We start from the raw sequence: 25,049 nt of genomic DNA, 5'->3' as shown, positions 1-25,049 counted from the left end.
CTCATGATCTCACAGTTTTGTAGGTCAGGAGTCCCACATAGCTAGCTCAGTTGAGGTCTCACAAGATTAAGCCTAACTGGATTCTTATTTGGAGGCTCTGGAGAAGAATCCACTTCCTGACTCATTTGGGTTTGTAACTGACTTTGACTCCTGGCAGTTGTAGCACTGAGTTTCCATTTCCTAGCTGACTGTCCACCATCCCAGTTCTTTGCATAATTTTCCGCTGCCTCTTCCCCCATCTTTAATCCAGCAAAAGCTCTTTGCATCTTCTTGAGTCTCTGACTTCTTTTCTGCTCCACGACAGAGAAAGCACTGCGTTTTGAAGGGCTCGTGTGTGATTACACTGGGCACATAGCAAGGATGACTTCCCTATTTTAAGGGCAGTTGTGCCATGTAATACAACACGATCATGAGTGTGGAATGTCATTAAATCTGCATGTCCTGGGGATCGTTTGGGGACATCTTAGGGCCCATTATAGGTCTTCCTTCCACAGCAGGCCTGCATGGCAAGTCAGCTGTCTCAGGCCCCCAAGTCCTGGCATGAGTCCCTCCTTCCTGCCAGGTGGCAACAGTGACCAACAAGTGCTCACATATGACTCTCTGGGGGTGGATTATTAGAGGAAAACAGACAAGAAAACAGACATCCTTGAGAGCCAGCAGCCATTGTAATTTGACTAGCCACATGACATCTGTCCTCACAGACAAATGGCACTTGGTACATGCTTGTGTATTCAACAGCTGGCTGGACTACCAGTCTGGGTATCACTTGTACTTCTCCTCTTCCCACCACTCCAGCCCAACCCTCAAACATGCTCCTTGTTTGATCCACCCCAGTCCTGCTCCACTCTGTGGAAAGCAGCTGGCCAGAGGTCAACTTCTGAGCTAAGTATTTGGGACAACAGTCAAAAGAAGAGGGCCACTGTGCTCCGAGAAACTAGGTCCATCCCATCACACGTGCCTGTTGATTTCATGTATCTCCAGAAGACCAAGCCTCTCAGCTCACCCCTCAGAATCACATCCCATGAACAGCCTGCACTAAACACTCCCCGGTCTGACCCAATCCGCCTTACCACCTCTCCTCCCAAGCCCCCAGCTGTGCCCTCTGAAACTCCTGGTTTGGCTTTGGTAGCTTCTGCTGTATTGTCAACAGCTCTCACGGTTTCTTCCATGTCATGACTGACACTAGATTGCCTAAACCTTGAAGTCATGACCCCAACTCTGTTATTTCTTTCACATCTCACTTCAGGGTCAGAGAGAGAGACATGTGTCTTCTCTGATATTCATGGTCACTGTTCCTTCAAGGCTGTTGTCCCTTTTCCAGTGACGTCTGTGTTACCCTATAGCTACACTGCCCTCCTCTCCTCCCAACTGCCCCCGTCACTCCCCATCATCCGTAGAATTCAGCTCATGTTCAGTACTCTTTCCCACATATTTCCAGTGTCCATGCAGATAAACTATTCAAAACTGGTCTCCTACTTTTTACTTCCCCACCTACAATGAAATGACCTCCTTCATTCCACCTTGAGAGTCTATTCCCACACTAGACCATCTTTTTATTAAAAAGGGGGTGGGGGGCAGCGCTGCGGCTCAATAGGCTAATCCTCCACCTAGCGGCGCCGGCACAACGGGTTCTAGTCCCTGTCGGGGTGCCGGATTCTGTCCCCATTGCCCCTCTTCCAGGCCAGCTCTCTGCTGTGGCCAGGGAGTGCAGTGGAGGATGGCCCAGGTGCTTGGGCCCTGCACCCCATGGGAGACCAGGAGAAGCACCTGGCTCCTGCCTTCGAATCGGCATGGTGCGCTGGCCCCAGCACGCCAGCTGCGGCGGCCATTGGAGGGTGAACCAACGGCAAAAGGAAGACCTTTCTCTCTGTCTCTCTCTCTCACTGTCTTACTCTGCCTGTAAAAAAAAAAAAATTCATTCATTTGAAAGGCAGAGAGAGAGAGGAAAGAGAGAGAAAGGTCTTCCATTCGCTGGTTCACTCCCCAAATGGCCTCAACAGTTGGAGCTGGACCTATCTGAAGCCAGGAGCCTGAGGCTTTTTCCGGGTCTCCCATGTGGGTGCAGGGGCCCAAGGACTACGGGCCATCTTCCAGTGCCTTCCCAAGCCATAACAGAGAGCTGGATCGGAAGTGGAGCAGCTGGGATCCGAACCGGTGCCCATATAGAATGCTGGCACTGCAGGCGGTGGCTTTACCCGCAAATGCCACAGTGCCAGCCCCACCTAGGCCATCTTTAAATATTAACTTACCAATCATGACTTGCTACCGTTCTAGCATACTTGCTAATAGTACTCCACTCCTATCATTTATTGATGGTGTGGTGATCTCACATTCATTGACCCCCACCCCTTCCTTACTTTCACCAGCCTCCCCCTATTTTCCCTCATGTCTCAACTTAGATTCATGGTTGACAGAGTGATTCTCAATGCCAGTTGCACATTAGAAGCACTGAGATGCCTTCAGACCTATTAAGTTGGGGTTTTTGGAAGCTCCAGAGTGATTCTAATGTGCATTCAGCATCAAGAATCACTTTTCTACCAACACATTCACACCAATGCAAATATCATTAATTCCCTCAATTTTCTTTTTTGTATTTTTTTTTTTTTTGACAGGCAGAGTGGACAGTGAGAGAGAGAGACAGAGAGAAAGGTCTTCCTTTTGCCGTTGGTTCACCCTCCAATGGCCGCCGCAGCCGGCGCGTTGCGGCCGGCACACCGCGCTGATCTGATGGCAGGAGCCAGGAGCCAGGTGCTTTTCCTGGTCTCCCATGGGGTGCAGGGCCCAAGCACCTGGGCCATCCTCCACTGCACTCCCTGGCCACAGCAGAGAGCTGGCCTGGAAGAGGGGCAATGGGGACAGAATCCGGCGCCCCAACCAGGACTAGAACCCGGTGTGCCGGCGCCGCTAGGTGGAGGATTAGCCTAGTGAGCCGCGGCGCCGGCCAATTCCCTCAATTTTATATTGCCTCATTCACACCCATCTTAGGTGGGCAGTTAGCCTAGTGGTTAAGTATCTTTGTCCCACATTGGAGTACCTAGATTCAACACCCAGATCTAGCTCCTAATTCCTGCTTCCTGCTCATGCAGATCCTGGGAGGCAATGAGGATGGCCCAATTGATCTTCTGCTTCCCATGTGGGAGACCCTAATTTAGTACTACCTTCCTCCCCAGTCCAGTACCAGCTGTTGTGGATATTTGGAGAGTGACCCAGTGAGTGGTAGTGTTCTCTCTCTCTCTCTCCCTCTCTATCTATCTCTCTTTCCACCTCCTCCTCAGATTTAAAGAAAACTCCACCTATCAGTTCTCCAGTTCAGCATGAACCCCAATATCTGCTCCAGTTTGTGCTTCTAAACAGAATTTTGCAACCAACCTATTTTTAGCTTAAATTTGTGATCATCAATCACAACTCAGTTTGGTCATTCTCTCATGTTTCTCCAGTAAGTTCTATTTCCCATTCTCTGAGTTATTTGTGCATACCTTTTCTTCTTTACCTCATCATTTTCATGAGATGATCTTGTCTCACAGAGATGTCATCAGATGGAAATTCTCTCAATAAACATACAAACAAACTTTCATCTGCTCCTCTCCTCTTTCTTTCCTTCTAACAATCTACAAGTGTCTCTGCTCCTACCCCCTTTGTACTCTGGTTCTATTCTCTTTTGTCTTCTCAGGGACTCAAGTTCTTGTATCATCCCATCTTTGCTGAATCATCAGTTTCCTTTCTATCAGCATAGAAACGTGATCTGTGTCTAATATCCTAGTCCCATTGCCTTGAACCCCAAATTCTCTCTACATACTGCCCTGTTTTTCTGGAAAAAAGGGGAAGTCTTTCAGGGAGAAACTTGCCTAATGAATTCTCTGTACTGGCTATCTCAGCTGCCTCCCCTCTGCCCCTGTAACCTGGCTCCATTGCTGATTGCACCTTTCTGCTGAGGCACACCCTGGAAGGCAGTAGGTGACAGCTAAAGTATTTGGGTCTCTGACCACATGGAGACCTGGACTCAGTTTTGTCGCTCCCTTGCCCGCAAAGGAACAACGTTGCTCACAGCTTATCGGTCTTCAGTAGACTTTTAATGAGAAAATAACAGCGACAGAGAAAGAATAGAGGGAGGAAGAGACGAGATGGAAAAAAAGCCCCCTCCTTCCTCAGCACACAGCTTATATACAAAATCTAGCCAATTACAAGCAAGCTCAAGTCCATGCACAGAACACTCCAATCAGCTGCTTGTTCATGCAGTGTGCACGCGTCCTCGGGCCAATCAGATGAAGTGTCACGCAGCAGGCAGGCTCACTGCATAGTCCTCAGCGCCATCTTGTTGTTTACGAGACAGGCTCAGTTCCTCTGGAAAGTCCCGACCATTGGAAAGCATTGCCCTAACTGAAACTAGAAATATCCGCCTTGTGATAAAACACAGCAACAACTATAAGACTGACCTTGACATGGGAGCTCCATGGCTGCGCATCCCATGGAGCCCCACAAGTTTCAGGCTCCTCTCTTTGGCCTGGCCCAACCTCAACTGTTGTGGGTATTTTTCAAATAAATAATTATTGAAATATAAACTATTTCCTTTATTTTTATTTAAAACTTTGAGTTGTGACTAAAGATAAATATCCATGGAAGTGCACAAAACATAAGCATACCATTTCGGGAATAATTGTAAAACAATCATCCAGGTAACCACCATCAGGCTTAGGAGTAGAACACCTCTCAACCCAGAAGCTTCCCATATGTCTCTTCCTAACAATACCCTAAAGTTAATTTTATCGAGTCCTTCATAGTAATCACTTCCTCATTTTCTATAGCTTTTACATCTATGTGTGCAGTCAGCCCCCTATATTCATGGGTGGAATCCATAAATTTCAACTAATTGCAGATCAAAAATATTTGAAAAAAAAAAAGTCCCAAAGGCAAAACTTGAATTTGCTGCATGCCAACTACTACACTGAATCCACATGAATGAAGTGAGGTGTATACATTGATGATAAATAATCCAGAGATTCTTTGAAGAGTACAGGAGGATTGCAGATATTCTGCCATTCTACATAAAGGACCTCAGAATTTAATTTCTGAGAGTGTTCCTGGAGCCACGCTTCACCAAATCTAGAGGTATGGCTATATCTTTTTTTTTTTTTTTTTCATTTTTATTTGACAGGTAGAGTTATAGACAGTGAGAGAGAGACAGAGAGAAAGGTCTTCCTTCCGTTGGCTGGTGCTGCTCCTATCCGAAGCCAGGAGCCGGGTGCTTCCTCCTGGTCTCCCATGCGGGTGCAGGGCCCAAGGACCTGGGCCATCCTCCACTGTACTCCAGGGCCACAGCAGAGAGCTGGACTGGAAGAGGAGCGGCCAGGACAGAATCCAGCGCCCCGATTAGGACTAGAACCTGGTGTGCCGGCGCCACAGGCCGAAGAATAGCCAAGTGAGCCAGGGCGCTGGCCAAGGTATGGTTATATCTACTGGGAGAGCCAGAGGGAGTGATAAACAAGACTGCATGTATCTGGTCTGTGTGATAGTTACATGGTAAGACTGCTATGTAAGATACATTGAGTTACACACTTACTCTTGGTTATTTGTGCTATTATTATAGATGTTACATATATGCACAATACAAATTAAGTGTATTGTCACAACTATTTTATATAATTTTTGTCTTTTAAAGAAGATGAGAGAAGAGAACAAGTGTATTTATGGAGTTTGATCTATAACAAAATACCTGAGATAATAAAGATTTTGGACTAGCAACCCATATCCTCTCACCATCTCTCTCTCTCTAAGGTGACAAAATGTGTTTTAATTGTGTCTGGTGCTTACCGCTTTAATTGCATTCATGTCTTTATTTTGCAATTATCTGTTTCTAGCTGTTTCCTCAATAGACTGTAAGTTCCTGGAAGGCAAAGGCTTTGTTTCATTCTACTGTGTACCCTGAAACCTAGCACAGTAGCTGGTACGGGGTAGGCAATCAGTCATGCTTTTTGACCGAATGCAAGAGAAAGTATTGCCCTCTTTGATTAAGCAAAACCTGGCACCTTCAAGGTTGACATTGGCCCCAGGAATGTTAAGGGGGCAGAATCTCAGCCCAGTCAGCTTTGTCCTTTGTGGAGGGTCTAGAGTGTGCCTGAGGGAACGCTGCCTAGTAACCATTTCCACAGGGAGGAGGGAAGGGCAGGAAGTGATCTATTCGGCGTCCAATCAGCACCCCGCATGCCAGGAGCCAACAGCAACTTGGCGAGCCACTTGCAGAGGCCGGACTACGCTTCCCGTGATGCCCCGCTGCCTCGAGCCCGCCGGCTGCCGTAAAGCTGTTCGCTTGCCACGACGCTGGTCCCAACTCAGCAATTCTTCCCCGCTCCGCGAGCGCCACCTCCCCCCGACGTGGGAGAGCGAAGTTCCCGCCCGGGCTGCGCTGGCTCCGGGTGTCCCGGTCCTCAAAGCGGTCTCCGCGGCTGCCTCCTCTAGCCCGGCTGTGGGGGGAGGGGGCGGCCAGGAGGCAGTGGCGGGGTCAGCACGGGCCAGGAAAGCGGGGCCATGGAGCGCAGGGAGTCGGGGAAGGTAGGATTGGAAGGGCCCCGAGGTCGCCCACTCCCCTTTCGTGGATCCCTTCTCTGGGCTGTGGCGGGGCGGGAGCGGGACAGCGGAATCCCCACAGATGAGCCAGGCTTGCAGGGAAGGACTCGCCCGCCCGCTCGCTTTGTTCCCGCTGCACTTTGGCGGCCGCCTGGTGCAGCGGGAGCAGATGCACCCGCCCCGGGTCTCGCGCATCCTCTCGGCTCCTCTCCTCGGCGGCCAACCCTGAAGCCCTCTTCGCAGAGCGGAGGCTTTGTGAAGCGGGGCTGGGCGACCCGCTAAGCGTGATGATGGGGAAGTGCCTTTCATTTCCATTCACTACGGTGGCAGTTTGAGGAGGCCCAGCTAGTTGGAAGGCCTTGAGGCTGGATTGGACGTCCGTGTGAGCCAAAAAGGGTGGGAATGGAGAGGCGGGGTGAGGGGCTTGGCCCGGCCTAGATCCTCCGTCCCAAAAAGGGCTGAAAAGAAAGAGGGCATCTGGCGTAGTTCTGGCTCTTTCGTGTGCCTAGGTTGTCTAATTCGTGGAGTAAAACAGCCTTGCCTTAAAGCGTACGCTCCATAAATTTGCTTCAGGCGTCGGGCCAGATGCCTATGGGTTGGAAGAAAAGGTGGGAAGCCAGTTGAGAGTTCGGTGGGTTTGAAGGGTTGCCAGAGCTCCAGGCAGTGTCAGCAAAAGCCAGCGGGGTTGTGTGCACGATGACTTGGCGACGTGGCAGCCTCTCTGGGACGGATCTTTTTAGAAGTTCTTTGCTGACAGTTCTTAAGGGTTGTTTGTTTTTTGACACAGAGGTAATTCTCTTAACAATTGTCTTCGGTTGCTTATTGAATAAACATTTGTGCTTGGTGATTTGCATTGATTGATGCTGGAAGAACAAGGATAAACAGGAAATGACCGCTTTTCTCAAGGAGCATTTCTGGGATGGGGGGGGGGGGTCCCATACACAAAAGATAAGGATAAGGAATTTATTTTGATGCTGTAGTTTCTCTTCTCCTGGGAAGCACTCTTAATTATAAATGAAGTTACTCATTGCGTCTGTGTCTCTTTCACTCTCGCCTCCACAAGCTACAGTGATGCATTTTCCAGACACTACAGCCCACAGAATACGTGGTCTGTAATGATAAAGCTCAACAGTAGAAAGAAAGATCGGAGATGAATTATGTGCCTGCTTTATGTTAAGCACTGTGGGGCGTACAAAGCTATAAAAGAAATAACACTTACCGCTGGGTAAAATCCCTGGATTACTTTAGTTTAGATTGAATTTGAATTTGGGTAAAGAAGATAAAAATGTAAGAGGAAGAATGGTTATAGCAAATTGTTATCCAGAGTGGCATTGGTGCTTTATGGTTGATTTCTAGGATATTTTGTTCAGTAGTAGGCTTTCTTAGCTTTTCATGAGAGGAGAGAGAAATGCAAATATTTCGGAGGCAGAGGACAAATGTGATGTCCTATTCAAGTCCAGCCACTATTTCAAAATCCTGACAACTAGAAATTTCACTCTCGATTATAATGATTGCAAGGGGTCTCAGAAACATCCCCTTCCCGAGCACATCTGTTTTCTAATCTGGGAAGTAAGGATGCTATCCAAAGATGAAATAAGTGATTGCAAAACCGCTGTGTAAGCTGTATTGCGAATCAGCGAGTAATCATTTTTTAGCTCAAAGCTGGAAGACAGAACCCTCTTGAAGTAGTGGCTTGGTCTGTTGCTAGAACTTCCTTGGATACTATTTTGTGCTATTTATTAACTAAAAGCAATCTGGAGCCATTGGATTAGGTAAGGATTAGGCAGAATAATACATGGAGGACTTCCCCCATCACGTTCTACCCCACTATCCTATTTTATTCACAGTCTTTATCATGATGCAACATTTATATGTTTGTGGACTTGACTTTCTCCTGTAGCCCCAGCTGGGACAATGAAGTGCCTGGTATCTAGTAGGTTCTCAGGAGGTATTTTTTGAGAGAGTGGCTCAGAGCATAGCGTGGCTGTTGGTGCAAGGTAGGGTGCTGGGAAGAACACTGAGTCTGGTGCCTCATGTACCCTCCTGGGAGTCTCTGCGTGCACAGCTGACTGTCCATGTACTTCTTTCTGTGTGTGTTTATAGCCTTTACAACTCTTGTTCCTAGCCCTCTCTGCCTTCACCATAGAAACTGCTGCTCCCTTCTCATTTTTTTCTTGAACACAGTTCTGTTTTGGCATGTGTATTGTTGTTTGTTACCTCTTGATAGATTTTAATCTCCTTTTATATCTCTGGATCACCATGCCTTCAGCTGGTAGAAACACTCAAAGAATAAATGTCGAATGAAAAAAAAATTACGAGCCTATGAAATATTTTTTATATAAGGTGGTGGGGGGAGAAGGAGTAGTGCTGGTGGAGGGTGGGGGTGATGAAATAAGCCAATCAGCATGGATGCCAGGCTCTAGGAGGGGTCGAAAGCCTTCCTTGCCCAGGAGAGGGTGGATAGCAAATCCCTCCTGGAAGAGGCGAAATGTGAGCAGAAATTTGGTGGGTAGGTAGGATCTCAGTGTGGGGGCAGAAATGGGCAGACAGGATCCGGTGTGGAGACAGGAAAGGTACAAGAAGGGTTGAGTGACTGCAGTGAGGAAGGACTCCAGGAGGGACAAGATGTATGTAAGCTTAAGGCAGGTGAGGATCAGGGTGAGGGGACTTTGGTGCTAGGCTGAGAAGTCAGAGCTTTACCCTGTAGACAATGGGAACAACTGAAATAGAATATACGGAGATACTCTTTGCATTATACATCATTAGTGAGTTCCTCTTATTCAGGCATATTTTTCTTTTCTTTACATTGCAGTCACCTGGAATCCAAAGGCTGTTGCCATAGCATTGTTTAAAAGAGAGGTACCTACCATGTGTTAATGTGATCACTCATGTTGGAAAGATACTGGTTTATTATCTTATCAGTCCTAGGCATTCTCAGTGTGGAGCTTATGTGATGGGCCCGTTGGCCTTCATATACTCACCTGTTCACTCTGGGTGACAGGTGGGTATGAAAAGAGAGCCCTGCCTGTTCTTGCTGACAAGTATTTTAACTTGCTCCCACCAGAACAGGTTGCTTCCTTGTCCTGTCCAAGCAACAGTCATGCTTGGATCTGCCGTCAGCGTAATGTCAAGGTTTGTTCCCCACACTGGATCTGCTTAGGCTACGTCTTGTGTGTACCCACTGGTTCTGTTTGACTGACTGGCTTCTTATGATGGAGCCCATTTTCAAGTAGGTTTTTGGAATATAGTGACATTGTGCTTTGGAAGACTGGGCAAAATAGTTATTTTTTAAAAAGATTTATTTATTTATTTTTTGAAAGGCATAGTTACAGACAGACAAAGGGAGACACAGAGAAGAGAGGTCCTCTATCCACCTGTTCACTCCCCAAATGTATGCAACAGTCGTAGCCGGGCCGATCCGGTCCTGGTCTCCCACATGAATGCAGGGGCCCAAGCACTTGGGCCATCTTCCACTGCTTTGCCAGGCTATTAACAGGGAGCTGGATCAGAAGTGGAGCAGCCGGGACTCAAACTGGTGCTCCTATGGGATGCCAGCACTGCAGGTGGTGGCTTTACCTGCTGTGCCACAACACAGGCCTCCCATTTTTGCTTTTAAAACTGTTCACTTGTACATATTCACAGACAAAAGACTAGAAGGTTCACAAATTATACATGTTAGCTATAAATCTTTTTCAGTGACAGGAAAATGAGTGATCTTAAAACATTTTTTCTGCTTACTTCTGTTGTCTAAGTTATCTCCAGTTAACATCTATGGATGCATAAGAAAAATATTTGAACTATTTTTCTGAGTTTGTAATAGCAACACAATCTATACAGTTTTTCTCAAAAGTCTATTGTTGAAGTTAAAATAATTATTTCACATATTTTAAATGGCATGCTATTGTTTCCCAAAATGTTATTTTTCTTTAGGGTGGAGATGCATTGATAATTTTTCTTATTTATATTTGATTTTTCTAAGGAGGCAACAAGTTTTCTTGGTATAAAATTTAAAACAGAAACAGAACAATATACCCTATTTTCTTTTTTGATTATTTCTTCCATAACCTCATTTCCTGACTGCAGTATCTTACCTCTCTGGTGTTAGGGTTTTTTTGTTTGTTTGTTTGTTTGTTTTTAAGTTTTCTTCTCCATGCCTCACCTCTCTTTCCTTGGTCCACACCCCTCATCTGTTTTGGTCTCCACTGACTGTGTTAGAACCTCTTGGTAGGTGTCTGGTAGTCCAGCTGGTTAATGTTTCACAGTGGGAGACCAGAAGTCTAGGTGAGTCCTCTGCACAGGTGAAAGGGAGGGGCTTGTCAAAGGAACTCTGCTGGAGGGGATCTGGTTGGGCTTCTAAAGGGAGCAGCTTTCCCCTGAGTGTTACTGTAGCCTGCCTGCCTTCAGTCGGAGGCCTAGGTTTTGTGTCCTTGCAGACCCTGAGCCTTTTGAAGAGTTAGTCGTGGAAAGTGGGCTGTTTCTCCCCTTTGCCCACTGCCAGTGAGAATTCAACTTTCTTGGCTCTGTTCTGCTTTTTCAGTTTCCAAAATTGTACTGCTACTCTTTCTTTATCGTGCCCTCCAGCCTAGTGTGTTTTGTTTTGGGGGCAAGTGTCTTCCTTTAAACTCGCAGGGAAGAGTAAGAGTGACATGCCTGTGTTTTATGAACTCACCCACCCCACAAAGCTCCTTTAAAGCCTGTCCAGGGGCCCTTTTCTCTCTAAAGCTTTGTCTGTCTTGATCGTTGTTTTGCTCAGAGGCATGTGACTTTTGTAGAAATCAGATGCATCTTCCTAAGAGAAGATTTACTGTGTTCAAGATTTTGTAAAAGATTGTGCCATGAGTTGTGGCTGAGCCACTGGCAGGGAGGTCTCGGGTCACATGGGAAGGCAGGCAAGAAGGATGCAATTCCTGAGTCAGTCTCAGTATGGTGCTTCCTAGAAGAAGGAGCCTCACTCTTGCTATGATTTGCACTTGGTGGTAAGAGACATGGGGCATAGGCCATGCTGGTACCTTCCCAGAGTGGGCGCCTTTAGGTGGTCATGAATGTGGAAGACGCGTCTTAGGAAGAAGCTGGTACTTAGCTGCTGTCATTTTCCCTTGCAGGCCCCTGTGACCTTCGATGACATCACAGTGTACTTGCTCCAGGAGGAATGGATGCTGCTGAGTCAGCAGCAGAAGGAGATCTGTGGTTCTGACAAGCTGGTGGCACCGCTGGGTATGGATTCTTGTCCACGCCCCCCACCAGTGGTCTAGATAAGTACCCCCAACCTTATCTGCACCAGGACCTACTGGGGAGTTTTCTGTAGTCCAACTGTTCTTGCCTAGCACTGCATGCCAAGTCACACACCACCCTTTCTCTTCTGAACCCAAGTGAAATGGGGGAAATCTGGCATGCCAAGGCCAGACCTAAGGGCCTCAGATTATCCCAAGATGCTACATGGGAAATGTGGTCCATGGGTCTGTGGTGCCCATGGGACGCTGAAGGCAGCAATGGGTCGTGGTAAGAGTACCAGATTTGAGGGTGGAAATCTGCTCTGAATCCCAGCCCTAACACTCAAGACTTGAGTTCCTGTGGTTCCTGTGGCCTTTTCTTTCTTTCTTTCTTTTCTTTTCTTTTTTCTTTTTTTTTTAAGATTTATTTATTTGAGAGGCAGAGGCAGAGAGAAGTCTTCCATCTGGTGGTTTATTCCCCAGATGGTCACAATGGCTGGAACTGGGCCAATTTGAAGCCAGGAGACAGTAGCTTCCTCCTACGCAGGTGCAGGGGCCCACGGACTTGGGCCATCTTCTGCTTTCCCAGGCCATAGCAGAGAACTGGATTGGAAGTGGAGTATCCAGGACTCAAACTGGTGCCCATTTGGGATGCTGGCATTTCAGGTGGCGGTTTAACCTGCTATGCATAGCATTGGTCCCCACCTGTGGCCTTTTTAAGCCTCAGTTTCCTTAATGAGATAAAACTGTTTAAAATAGGTCTTTTTCATCTCTTTTGTTTCCTGGATCCCCGTTCTCAGCTTCTGTGGGTAGACTTTCTACACCACAGAGAGAGGTGGCTGGATCTTGCCTGTGTCTGTACACAGATATACTGTTTGCTGATTGCATTTTTTCAAAGATTTATGTATTTATTTGAAAGGCAGAGTGACAAGGAGAGATACAGAGATCTTCCATGTGCTGGTTCATTCCCAAGAAGGCCACACATTTGGGTCTGGATCAGGCTGAAGCCAGGAGTCAGGAACTCTATCCAGGTTTTCCGTATGGGTGGCAGGGGTCCAAGTCCTTAGACTGTCTTCTGTTGCCTTCCCAGGTGCATTATCAGGGAGATAGATCTTAAGTAAGAGTAGCCAGGGCTGTACTCCAATGTGGGATGAGGGCGTAGCAGACAGCTATGTCACCCACTTTGCCATAATACCAGCTCCTGCTGATTGCAATTTGATAACCACCTACCAAACCTTACTTATTTCACTGTGGTCATGCAGGGGTGGTCCACGGGCCATATAAGGCCTGTAAAATCATTTGGTCTGGCTCTGCCAAGGGAACCACAGGCTGGACTGGAAATTCAATAAATTTATAGCAGGCTAATTTATAAGTTGATAATTTTGTATGGCCTGCGAACAATGTTATAAGTATCCCAAATGGCCCTTAGCAGAAAAAAGGTTCCCTACCCCCGCACAGGTGGAGGAATCTCAATTTCTGTGGGTGGAGGAATTACAGCTGGGGTGGAGCTTCTTCCGGTGCTGGCTATAAAATATTTGAAAATCACCGGTTCTTCTAAACCAGAAGTTGCAGGGTAGCAGCTCAAGGGCCAGATTTGGCTCACAGATTGGAGATTGGTTTGTTTTGCTTTGCTTTATTTTTTGACTTTTGCTCTTTTTGTTTGACTTCTTAAAAATATTTAAGTAAAGTGCCGATATTTAACCATTGGGAATTTTCTCATAAAACTAGGGGTTTCTTCCCTCTTCTGACAAACGGGAAAGTGTGGCAGCAATGAGCCCTTGTTCCGCGTGGCAGCTTTATAGAACTGAGGAGCCGCTGTCCCCCATACACAGGATTAAGTCCTCTAGGTTGCCACAGCCTCTGTGCCTGGCTGAGTATCCTCAGTTGCATTGCTGGGCTGTCCTCTGTCAGCATTTGAGTTTGTGGTCCCCTGTCTGAACTAGTAGTTTTCATTCCTCCTAACTTTGCTTGTGCCCCTCATTGCTTTCACCTTGTCCCCCATTCTCCCAGGGGTCTCCTGGGTAACTGAGTAGCTGAACTACCAAGGTTCCTGCTTTCTTCTTGACCTGTCATCTTAGAATGCTGAAAGGAGGTCTCAGACAGTGCTCTTCTCGAAACAGACCTGAAGCCGAGCCTTACTGAACTTTTCTCTGTTCCTGACTCAGGACCAACTGTTGCCAACCCCGAGCTGTTCTATAAGTTTGGGCAAGGACCAGAGCCATGGCTGGGAGATGTCCAGGGCCAGAGGAGTCTCCTGGACCATCACCCAGGTGCGTGTGGCCCTATACCTGGAGGAAGTGTTCAGCTGAGATGGAGCAGGACCTGGGAACCAAGATCTCATTTTTGTCCTCTGCCTTCCCTATTTTCTGCCAAATTACACAGTCAGTGATGCGATTCTGCTGCGTCGCCTTATCTGAACATACCTGCTCCCCGCCCCCATATCATTCTGCAACCCCTCATCTCCCTTTCTCTATTTCTCCCTAGGAGCATGTATCTTATTTTACTACTGTATTCCCAGTGTCTAAAACAATGCCTGGCACATGGCATTTGCACAGTAGACAATGAACAAATGAACAGCTGCTGAGTTCGTTCTAGGGATTATCCTTTGTCCCCTCCTTTGGTAAGCCTTCCTGCTCAGTGCTAGCTGAGCTAGAGCCAGGCCACATGGCATCTCATTGCATAATACCACTGTGTTAATGCAGCCCCTGCTGTTGGGGGTGGCTTGGGTTGGGGAGAACAAGATTGAATTACGAAGGTTTTCTCTCTCTTGTGATTTTTCTCAGATTGTACTATAAAGAGCCCAGATTGCTCTGTGGCTCTGTGAAATAAAGTACCATAGAGACCAATTTCTTTGTTTCATTTCTCCTTGGTTGACTTAATTTTGAGCCTACTAACTCTGTGTTAAATCCTGTGCTCCTAAACTTAGTTACAGTTTTGTAGCCGGTCTGCTGGCCTGGAGCAAATTAGACGCCTTGGCTACTGGGCACATGGACTTATGTTACTGCTCAAGAAATAGCTCCAGGAGAGTTAAAAGCATTTGAGTTTGGGGGCGGCACTGTGGCGTAGCAGGCACTGTGGCGTAGCAGGTAAAACCACCGCCTGTAGTGCTGCCATCCCATATGGGCACCAGTCCAAGTCCCGGCTGCTCCATTTCCAATCTAGCTCTCTGCTATGGCTTGGGAAAGCAGTAGAAGATGGCTCAAGACCTTGGACCCCTGCACCCGTGTGAGAGACCCGGAACAAACTCCTGGCTCCTGGCTTCTGATCAGCACAGCTTCGGCTGTTGCAGCCAATTGGGGAGTGAACCAGTGGATAGAAGACCTCTCTCGCTCTCTCTCTCTCTCTCTCTCTCTGCCTCTCCTTTTCTCTCTGTGTAACTCTGACTTTCAAATAAATAAATAAATCTTTTAAAAAAAGCATATGAGTTGTATTTTATCTCAGGAATGAATGCATTTTTACTTCGATTTAAAGAAGAAAAATCTTAGTGAGGTCATGAGAATTTTTACCTTTTTTAAAAAAAAGTTTATTTGAGAGGTAGATTTACAGATGGAGGGAGGGAGAGACAAAGAAGAGAGGTCTTCCATCTATTGTTTCACCCCCAAATGGCCCTAGCAGCTGGAGCTGAGTCAATCCAAAGCCAGGAGCTAGGAGGTTCTTCTGAGTCTTCCACACGAGTGCAGGGGCCCAAGCACTCGGGCCATCTTCCACTGCCTTCACAGGCCACGAGCAGAAAGCTGGATCAGAAGAAGAGTAACTGGGACACGAACCGGCACCCGTATGGGATGCCGGTGCCATAGGGAGGCTTAGCCTACTACGCCAGAGCGCCGGCCTCAAGATTTTACCTGTTTGGATTTTGGTGTAAGAGAAGAATTAAGCTTGGCTTTGTGTTGAAGACTGGCTTGGGGTCACTGGGGAAAAGTACTGAAAGGTGGAAGCAGCTTAAGGGAACTGAGGACCAAAACTGCCCAGGAGACAGGTAGCTGTCTTCCCGTCGATGTGCTTCAGCAAATACAGATGCCTCTCTGTCAGGCTGGCTCCAGAAGGTTCCTGCTGAGCAAGGATGATGTTCTATGGCTCTAATTATCTTTTCAGCCCTGTGCTCTGTGTGGTCCATGTTCTTATCCATAAGTAAGTTTTGAACCCTTTAACATTGATCTTAGGTTGTGTGGATCAAATTACAAAGAGCTCCTTTTGGCCAGATGTATCTTTAAATTTGTAAAAATAAATAAATAAAGAAAGAAAGAAAGAAAGAAAAGTAAAAAGAGAGAGAGAAAGAGACAGTTTATTTAAAGCCCATCTGTTTGCTTTCCCTCCTGCATTAGATAAGATGGGCCTTGAGAGTCAGGGGGACTACAAGAAGAGTTCAGAGAGAGGCTGGGGCCCCTTTTGGCTGAATGTGTACTTTCTACCTTTTGTACTTGATGAATCTGCAGGGTGTCTGACTATAGGACTTAAAAGAAAGTTCAATTTGTTTCTTTTATTTGAAGGAAAAAAACAGATGGGCTACCTGGAAGAAATGGACATGCAGGGTCCTGCCAGGGAAAGTGGACAGTTCCTGCCTTCCCAGGAGAGAGCCTGCCTTACCCACTTCAGTCCAGAGAGCCGCAACATTGAGGGGGACTGGACAGGAAGAGGCAAGAAATCCCCGAGGCCCCGATCTATCCAGAAGTCCTGGTTTGCACAGTTCCCATGGCTGATCATGAATGAGGAGCAGACGGCTCTGTATTGCTCTGCTTGCCGAGAATACCCGTCTGTCAGGGACAAACGGTCAAGGCTAATAGAAGGTTACACAGGACCATTTAAGGTGGAGACTCTCAAATACCATGCCAAGAGCAAAGCTCACACGTTCTGTGTCAATGCCTTGGCTGCCAAGGACCCTATCTGGGCAGCCCGCTTCCGGAGCATCAGAGATTCATCTGGAGATGTCCTGGACAGCCCGGAGCACCTGTTCAGTGCAGATTATCCCATGTTCTGCCCCTCAGGGCCTCTGGGAGAGTCCAAAAGTGGGGCCGAGCTCCTGCCAAGCTCAAGAGCAGAACTGGAGGACCCCAGGGAGAATGGAGCAATTCCTGCTTTGTATTTAAACTGCATTGCAGACTCGAGGCCAAAAGAAAGCACCGATGATACCACCAACTCCTCCAACGTTAACATTTTATATAATGATGCTGTTGAACTCTGCAGTCAGGTAATAGAGGATTCCATGTCTTGCAAGATGATGATGAAAAAAGGAATGGTAGCGCTACTCATTCCTATAATTACAATGCAATCATAAGCTAACATGCTTCTAATGTACTAGACATTGTTTTAAGTGCTTTGCATGTATCATCTCACCTAATTCAGGCAACAACTCTATTATTATCATCATCTCCTTTCAATTAACAAAGTGTAATTAGTGGGACAAGAACATTTACTTTCTGATATAAAGGGAACAATAATCTTTACCCAGAACCCCAAAGAATTAGAAAACTCAAGAAATAATTGACAAACACAAAACAACTATAGAGCTCTTAAATGATAAGGGTTTTTATTATATTTTATTTTAGCTTTAACATTGGAGTAACACGGCAACTTTAAACTGTGAAAAATTTTCTCACTTGTGCTTGGAATAGTGTTTCTCCCCCCCCCCCCCTTTTTTTTTTGACAGGCAGAGTGGACAGTGAGAGAGAGAGAGACAGAGAGAAAGGTCTTCCTTTTCCGTTGGTTCACCCCTCAACAGCCGCTGTGGCCAGCGCACTGCACTGATCTGAAGCCAGGAGCCAGGTGCTTCCCCTGGTCTCCCATGCGGGTTCAGGGCCCAAGGACTTGGGCCATCCTCCACTGCACTCCCAGGCCATAGTAGAGAGCTGGCCTGGAAGAGGAGCAACCGGGACAGAATCTGGCGCCCTGACCGGGACTAGAACCCGGTGTGCCGGCACCGCAGGCGGAGGATTGGCCTATTGAGCCACGGCGCTGGCCTGGAATAGTGTTTGTAATGTTGCTGTGAGGCTGCTGGGCAGACTCTGGTTCACCTTGTTTGAGGAGACAGCAGGGAGGGAGACACACATGTGGCATCTAAGAGCTACTGCGGTGAATGCCGACTCCACCCACAGCCCTCGACTGCTCGCTGGGGCTTTCCTCCTACTCCCCGTAGCCCTGCTGGAACCTAAATTGCTCACCTTAGGCTTATTTTATAATTAACTAAATCTTTGGAAAGTTGTGCAGTTTCTATCTTAGTTCATTTTCTGTTGAATACTTGAGATGGGGGCAATTTATGAGGAAGGAAGTTGTTTTGTTTTTTTTTTTTTTTTTTTTTTTTTCTGGCTGGTGGTTCTGGAGGCTGGGAAGTCCAAGAGCAGGGCACCAGTGAGGGCCCCGTGCTGCTTCAGCTCATAATGGGGAGTGGAAGGGCACGCAGACGTATGTAGAAGAGGCAAACCCAAGGGAGACCCTGCTTCGTAACAACTCACTCCTGCAGTAACTAAGCATGACTCACCAGTGCAGAAGCTCACTCAGTACCATGAGAATTAACCCACTCCCTTCCAAATCATTAATGCCTCTTAACAACCTAATTGCCTCAAAGGCCCTACCTCCTGACACCACCACAATGGCAGTCTCATTTCAACCTGAGTTTTGCAAGGGAAAAACCATAATCATACCAGCCTCTAAGGAAACTGAGTTAACTGGGATCTTCGTGAGTTAAAAGTATTGGGGCTGGCGCTGTGGCTTAGCAGGTAAAATTGCAACCTGCAGTGCAAGTATCACATATGGGTGCCGGTTCAAGTCCCGGCCACTCCACTTCCAACCCAGCTCTCTGCTGTGGCCTGGGAAAGCCATAGAAGATGGTTCAAGTCCTTGGGCTCCTCCTGCACCCACGTGAGAGATCTGGAAGAAGCTTCAAGCTCTGGCTTTGGATTGGCTAGTTCTGGCTATTGAGGCCATTTGGGTAGTGAACCAGTGGATGGAAGACCTCTCTCTCTCTCTCTCTCTCTCTGCCTCTGCCTCTGCCTCTCTAATTCTGCCTTTAAAATAGATAAATAAATCTTTAAAAAAAATAAAGTCTTACCCATTTCTCAAATACTGCATGTAAGTAGGATTTTACTACCAATCATTTTTAGTACTGCCTTCAGGAGTCTGATGAGAATAGATTAGATGTTCTTTATAGCTAAAGAATCTGACCAAAGCTGTAGAATCTAGAAAAACAGTAAAGCGCATTTCTATTCTTAATTCCAAATACATTTTTTTAAAAATATTTTTATTTATTTATTTGAAAGGCAGAGTTAAAGAGAGAGAGAGAAGGAGAGACAGAGAGATCTTCTATCCATTGGTTCATTCTCCAAATGGTTGCAGTGGCCAGGGCTGGGCCAGGCTGAAGCTAGGAGTCAGGAGCTTCTGCCATGTGGATACAGGGGCCCAAGTACTTGGGCCATTTTCTTCTGCTTTCTCAGGCATATTAGCAGGGAGCTGAACTGGGAGTAGAGCATCTGGAACTCGAACAAGTGCCCAAATGGGATGCTGGCATTGATAGACAGTGGCTTAACACACTGTGCCACAGTGCTGGGCCATCCAAATACTTTCTTTAAAAGAGATTTATTTGAAAGGCAGAGTTACAGAATAGTAGAGAGAGAGAGAGAGTCTTCCATCTGCTGGTTCAGTCACCAAATGGCTGCAATGGCCAGAGCTGGGCCAATCTGAAACCAGGACCTTCTGAGTCTCCCTTGCGGGTGCAGGGGCCCAAGGACTTGGGCCATCATCTACTGCTTTCCGAGGCCACAGCAGAGAGCTAGATCAGAAGTGGAGTCGGAACTTGAGCTGGCGCCCATATGGGTTGCCAGCAGTGCGGGTGGCAGCTTTGCTTGCTATGGCACAGCACTGGCCCTTCCGAGTACTTTTTAGTATTAGAAGCTACTAAACAGATCTAACCTTTGATAATCTGAATTCCTCTAGCAGCAAAGCATGTGGAAGTCTAGTTCTTGAGCATCTGTGCATCTTTCTTGCTACTTTTTCTTCCTTCCCATCCCACTGGGAAAACAGCAGGCCCTTCTTGAAGCAGCTGAGCGGATGGCACCGTACTTAGGACTCTGAAAGACAGATGTGGTCAGAGGTGCTACCTGTTCTTCCCAGGTGCATGTGTTTCCTCCCAGGAGAGCCTGGGATCTGACTGGGGCTCATTTGGTTCTGATCTGCTAATTCTAGGCCTTGCGAATTTGATTGTTTGACTTTCCGTGGATACATTCCTTCCTCAGACTGCATCTGGGCCTCTTGGTGAGTTTCCCATGAGAAAGGGGTCTTAAGACCCCCAAAATGTCACCCAAGCGTCTATCTCCGAGGGCGTGCTGAGTGATTGCTGCTCTTTGTTGCAGGATCCTCCGGAAGAGGGGCTGTTGGAGGAGGTTCCTGTGGTCTTTGAGGCACTTCCGGTGGTGTTTGAGGATGTGGCAGTGTATTTCACCCGGGAAGAGTGGGGCATGCTAGACAAGCGGCAGAAGGAGCTGTACAGAGACGTGATGCGGATGAATTATGAGCTCTTGGCATCCCTGGGTAAAGATTCGTGTAGACTTTTACATGCTGCCGCCACTTGGGAAACCCACAGAGCGGCTGTGGCTTGTGGTGCTCTTTCCAGTTCTGCCCTCTCCCTGTGCATAGGTAGCGTGATCAGATCTTTGATACCTCAGAGGTCTCCCTGTTCTGGGATTTCGTTTTCAGTATCTTCACCCACCTGTCCATCCACCCATCCTCTATCAAACATTGACTGTGTACCTACTTTATGTCAGATGAACATGAGTGAACTAAGGTCTCTACTTTTAAGGGGCCATCAGGTTTGTGGGAGAGACAGGTATTTGAATGAAAAGTAGAAAATAATGCAACCTCTCTCTGAAAGAGCTTCGGGGAGAGTGCCCTGGGCTGCTGAAGAAGAGTGATTTCAGTTTGCTGAGTGTTGGAGGAAGGGATCAGTTCCTTGTCTGTACTGCGTGTGAGCTGTTTGAATGAGAGTCAAACCAAGTGGACCAGATGGAGGAAGGGCACCTAGACATGACGGAGGGATGGGACACCATGGGCAGAGGCCCAGAGACCAGAGGGCTTCCCAGGGGACTGCACCCTCCCTGTCCGTGTAGCTCAGCGCTGAGGCCCTCCCTCTCACCCAGGTGCCAGCCCCTGCTGGCGTCAGTGTCCCTAGGTTTGGACCTTGGAGAATTTTGAAGGTAGTTGTGGTTATTACTTTCTCAGAAATATGTTCTTTTCTGCATCTGTTCTTTTTCTTCTCTGCTGCTTTCTGGACAACACATGAGTTCCTCTGCAACATCCAAATGGAAACACAACTTTTCATCTTCTAACGCTCACGTTTCTCCTCTTTATTTCACAAACACGTGTTATGACAGAAGGCTGTGCAACGAGCTGCCTTACCTACCTTAGGATCCCTGGAGCGACCCGGATCATGACTTCTTAGAAGTACGAGTATTGATGACATCATTGATGACATCATCAATGTATAATCTTCTTGTTTACACTGCCCCTTTGGGTGCAGATAAGGTCAGGATTATTTCCTAAGCATTATCAGTCTATAAACTTGTTTTTCTCCTTGTTCATAATTCTTCAGTGGCTTCCCAACCATTCAGAAATGACTTAAGTATTAAATTTGCAGTGACAGGCTCTGTAATCACACCCTGGGTCCAGGACCCTTGAACACAGTGGATCTCCCCAGAGCACTGCAGCCGCTGTTGTGCTGAAAGGCAGCAAAAACCAGGGGACACTCATTTGTGAAAGTCCACTCCTGGCTACAGAAAGCTGAAGTAATCCTCAGTACTGCGTGGTTTGCACTCCGGAGCCATTGTGGACGATTGTGGTGAAAAGAACATTGTCAGTCCAGCGGGCTGCTCCTGCCATGCAGCAGGAGCCGACTGGAATTGCACAACCTGAATTTGTGTTTGACAGAGAATGATCTAAGCATTTTATCATTTTAATTTACATACATGAGGAACAATGAGAAACCTTAGCCAACTAGAGGAAATTAAGATACAGTCCAGTCTTAGGTAAGTTTTTTTTTAAATTTGTTGTTGTTGAACAAATAATAGAATCAGAAGAAGGGGGGCTACTATTGTTTGCATATCAGAGGCAGGGATCAGGAAGGCTTTGTAGAGGATGAGCTTTTCTTGGTCAGTTGTCTGTGGAATCAAAATGGGTGCAGGAATCTGGCAACTGAGTTCCATGTGTGTGATTGCTTTGAGATCCTTTGATTAGGTTACCAGCCGTTGGCTTTTAATTTTCCTCCTGTTTAAATTGTTTTTCAGGTTTGGGTTATAAAATCATTTAAAGGAGCCTAGAGGCTACTAACCAGGGCCTGGCATAAGTGACCATGTTAATGTGATAACCAGTTAAACATGTGTGTTTAAAAGTGACCCTTTGAAAGGGATTAAGTCCATAATTGGGTTATAAAATGGTGTTAAAACAGCAGAAATTCTCTAATCATTATTTTTGCTCTTGCAAGTTTTTTTAACCTCTCACATTTCTACCCCCTGTGATAATGTTTTAAGAGTTGAAAACCAAATATTATTCTGTATTTTATTTATTTTTGTCAGTAGAACACAAATAGAACTCCTTAGACTGTACTCAATGTGTGAAAAAGAGAACTTCAGTTATAATTTTTTTACATCCAAGAAAAGCCTTTAAAATTTTTTCCATCCATTTCTTAAATATTTCTTGTAGTTTGTCTTGAAATGCTGTAATCTGCCTATATGAGATGTTATTGGAATCCTGTCTGTTTGCCTTTTGGTAAGTTCCTTTGTTTGAAAAAGGCACAGTGGCGTTGGCTGTTGATGAGCATCTGTCAAGTACTGGTTCTGTGTTGAACGCCTCACCTGTCTTCTGTCCCATCTCTTAAACTGTCCTGTAAGTGGGTAGTAGTATTGTTTTTCAGATGAGAAAAATAGTGCCTCCTTGCCAAGTCCCAGTTGGCTAGTAAATGGCTACACCGACTCTTACTATTACTATTACTTACTCTTACTATTCTATGTGTTGGACTTGGGTAAAATTCTTGCTTTCTAAATGATAATTACTAATTGGGCTCCCTTTCTTTTTGTTTCAAGATTTGTGCCGATCATGTGGCTGATATTAAAATAATAATAGCATCAAGTATAAGATTATTTGAAAGTTCAAATAGTATACAAATAAAAAAGCAGTGGGTCTTAATTCATGTCCCTCTTACTCTGCAGTCCCTCTTCAAGATGGTTAGTAGTTTGGCCTGGCTCTTTCAGGCCTCCTCTGTTATGTAGGTCACTGTTAGCTCTGTATCTCAGTAAGAGCTGGGTGGAGAACAGGGATTGACTGTCCAGGGCTGGTCAGGTTTTGTCGACTTAAGCTCAGTGTGGGCTGTGGATCTTGGTGGTTCTCTGGTCACCGTTCTGCATTTCATGTGTTCATGCAGTAGATTTCCTTTTGCTCTGATCATTTGAAGAAATCCAACTAATCCTGCCATTGCTTCTTATCAGAGTTTAAAACTGAAAAGACAGAATTACAATCTGAAAAAAAAAAAATCTGTCCTTTTAGACTTTATAGTTCTTGGACTTATTTTTTAAAAGACAGTATATTTAAAAAGACTTATTTTTAAAAAGCAGAAAGATTTGCTATTAATTTCTGATAGTTACATTTCATAGACATATTTTCAACATATGTGTGTTTCTGAGCTGTATCCACTTATCTAGTACATTTGCCTTGGCCTTGCCAGGTGCCTTACCAACAGGGCTGAAATCAGAGAGGATAGTTTTGATTATGCAAAAGGGAAGATGGCTTGGTTTTAGTTTTAATCTTTTCCTATTTCAGCCTTTCCTTTTGTGTACTTGCTCATTTAAAACTATTTATTTATCTCTCTGTAGAATTTCTGACTTTTATTTCCATACTTCAAAATTCTGGTTTCAGACTTTGATCATATTCGATGTAGTCTTTTGCTCCCCCCAAAAAGTATCTGGAAATTGCAGTTACAGTCCACTGTGAGACACTAATATTTGCCAGTAGCAGAAACAGACATGTCAGCAAAGGGACAGTGTGGGTGGCTTTTGTTTTCATTAGTAAAGGTGTCCTTGTCTGCTGAGTGGCCAAGTTACTTATTTCAGGTGGGAAGAGGAGGTCCTTAACTTCAGCCAGACCTCATGTAGCTGGGGCAAGAAGTTGTGTCACCAAATGGAAACCAAAACTGAGTGGGAGAGCCTTTAAGGAGATGAGGAGAGTTAGAATCTCTCAGATGATGTCCAGGGGGCCAGCTTCTCCATGGCCAGTGTAGCAGTCAACTTCTTAACATTACAATGAAATACCGGACGCAGGCTACTTGTGAAGTAAAAAGGTTTATTTAGCTCACAGTTCTGGGCAGCCCTGTTGATTTGGCCTCTGGTCAGGACCTGACAGCTGATGGTATCACATCATAGTGGAAATGTGTTAAGTGACCAAGTGGTCACATTGCCAGACAGTCAGAGAGAGGAAGGAGGGGCCAGGCTTGTTCTTTTCTTTTGAAAGATTTATTTATTTATTTATTTATTTATTTATTTATTTGAGAGTTGGAGTAACAGAGGTCTTCAGTCTGCTGGTTCAGTCCCCAAATGGCCACAACAGCCAGGGCTGGGCCAGAATGAAGCCAGGAGCTTGGAACTCCATCCAGGTCTCCCATGTGGATGGCAGGAGCCCAGGCACTTGGACCATCTTCTGCTGCCTTCTCAGGTGCATTAACAGGGAGCTAGATTGGAACCAGAGCAGCCTGAACTCAATAGGCTTAAAGGCTACACCACAACATGAGCCCCAGGCTTGTTCATTTTATAATGGCCCTCTCCCAAAACCATCAGTGGGTCACACAAAGAATACCTTAATCCTTTGGAGTGCAGAGCCTCCATGTCCCTTAGGACTTCCCACTAGGCCCCACTTCTTAAAGGTAACACAGTACTTCCCACATGCCACCCTGTGTATCAAGCTCCCAACAGACCCTTGGGGGATACCGTGCTATACCTAAACCATAGCAGTGGGTCACATGATAATAGCCTCCAAGTAGGGGAAGCCAGGTGCTAGAGAGAGATGAACAAGGCCAGGGGCCAGTGTGGCGTTTTTAGAACTGATTGATGGTATAGGACCTGCAGGCCTGGGGATCAAGTTAGCGCAGGCTGTGCTTTTTTCTTTCAGAATTATTTATTTATTTATTTGAAAGGCAGAATCACAGAGTAAAGGAGAGACAAAGATCTTCTATCTGCTGGTTCACTTCCCAAATGGCTGCAAAAGGCACTACTTGAGCCAGGCTGAAGCCTGGAGCCAGGAGCTTCTTCAGGG

General features: G+C 46.3%; 1 protein-coding gene across 4 annotated transcripts in view; it reads left to right on the top strand.

The window, feature by feature from the left end:
• Positions 1-6,302: 6,302 nt before the first annotated feature.
• The window catches only part of ZNF862 (zinc finger protein 862), a 33,144-nt gene continuing 14,397 nt past the window's right edge, over positions 6,303-25,049 (top strand). For 2 of the 4 annotated variants that reach the window (XR_515406.4, XM_008250091.4), the window contains exons 1-5: positions 6,303-6,546; positions 11,664-11,775; positions 13,937-14,041; positions 16,259-16,956; positions 20,111-20,288. Coding sequence is in view for 3 of the 4 variants with exons in the window: in XM_008250091.4 (XP_008248313.2) it covers positions 6,523-6,546; positions 11,664-11,775; positions 13,937-14,041; positions 16,259-16,956; positions 20,111-20,288 (1,117 nt within the window). In the remaining variant the exon portion in view is untranslated. The remainder of the gene's footprint in view (positions 6,547-11,663; positions 11,776-13,936; positions 14,042-16,258; positions 16,957-20,110; positions 20,289-25,049) is intronic. The other 2 variants (XM_051836977.2, XM_008250092.4) reach the window with 2 other exon arrangements.

This window comes from Oryctolagus cuniculus, chromosome 7 (assembly GCF_964237555.1).
Source record: "Oryctolagus cuniculus chromosome 7, mOryCun1.1, whole genome shotgun sequence".
Taxonomy (NCBI): Eukaryota; Metazoa; Chordata; class Mammalia; order Lagomorpha; family Leporidae; genus Oryctolagus; species Oryctolagus cuniculus.
The sequence above is the reverse complement of the archived record's forward strand: the minus strand, read 5'-3'. Positions and strand labels throughout refer to the sequence as shown.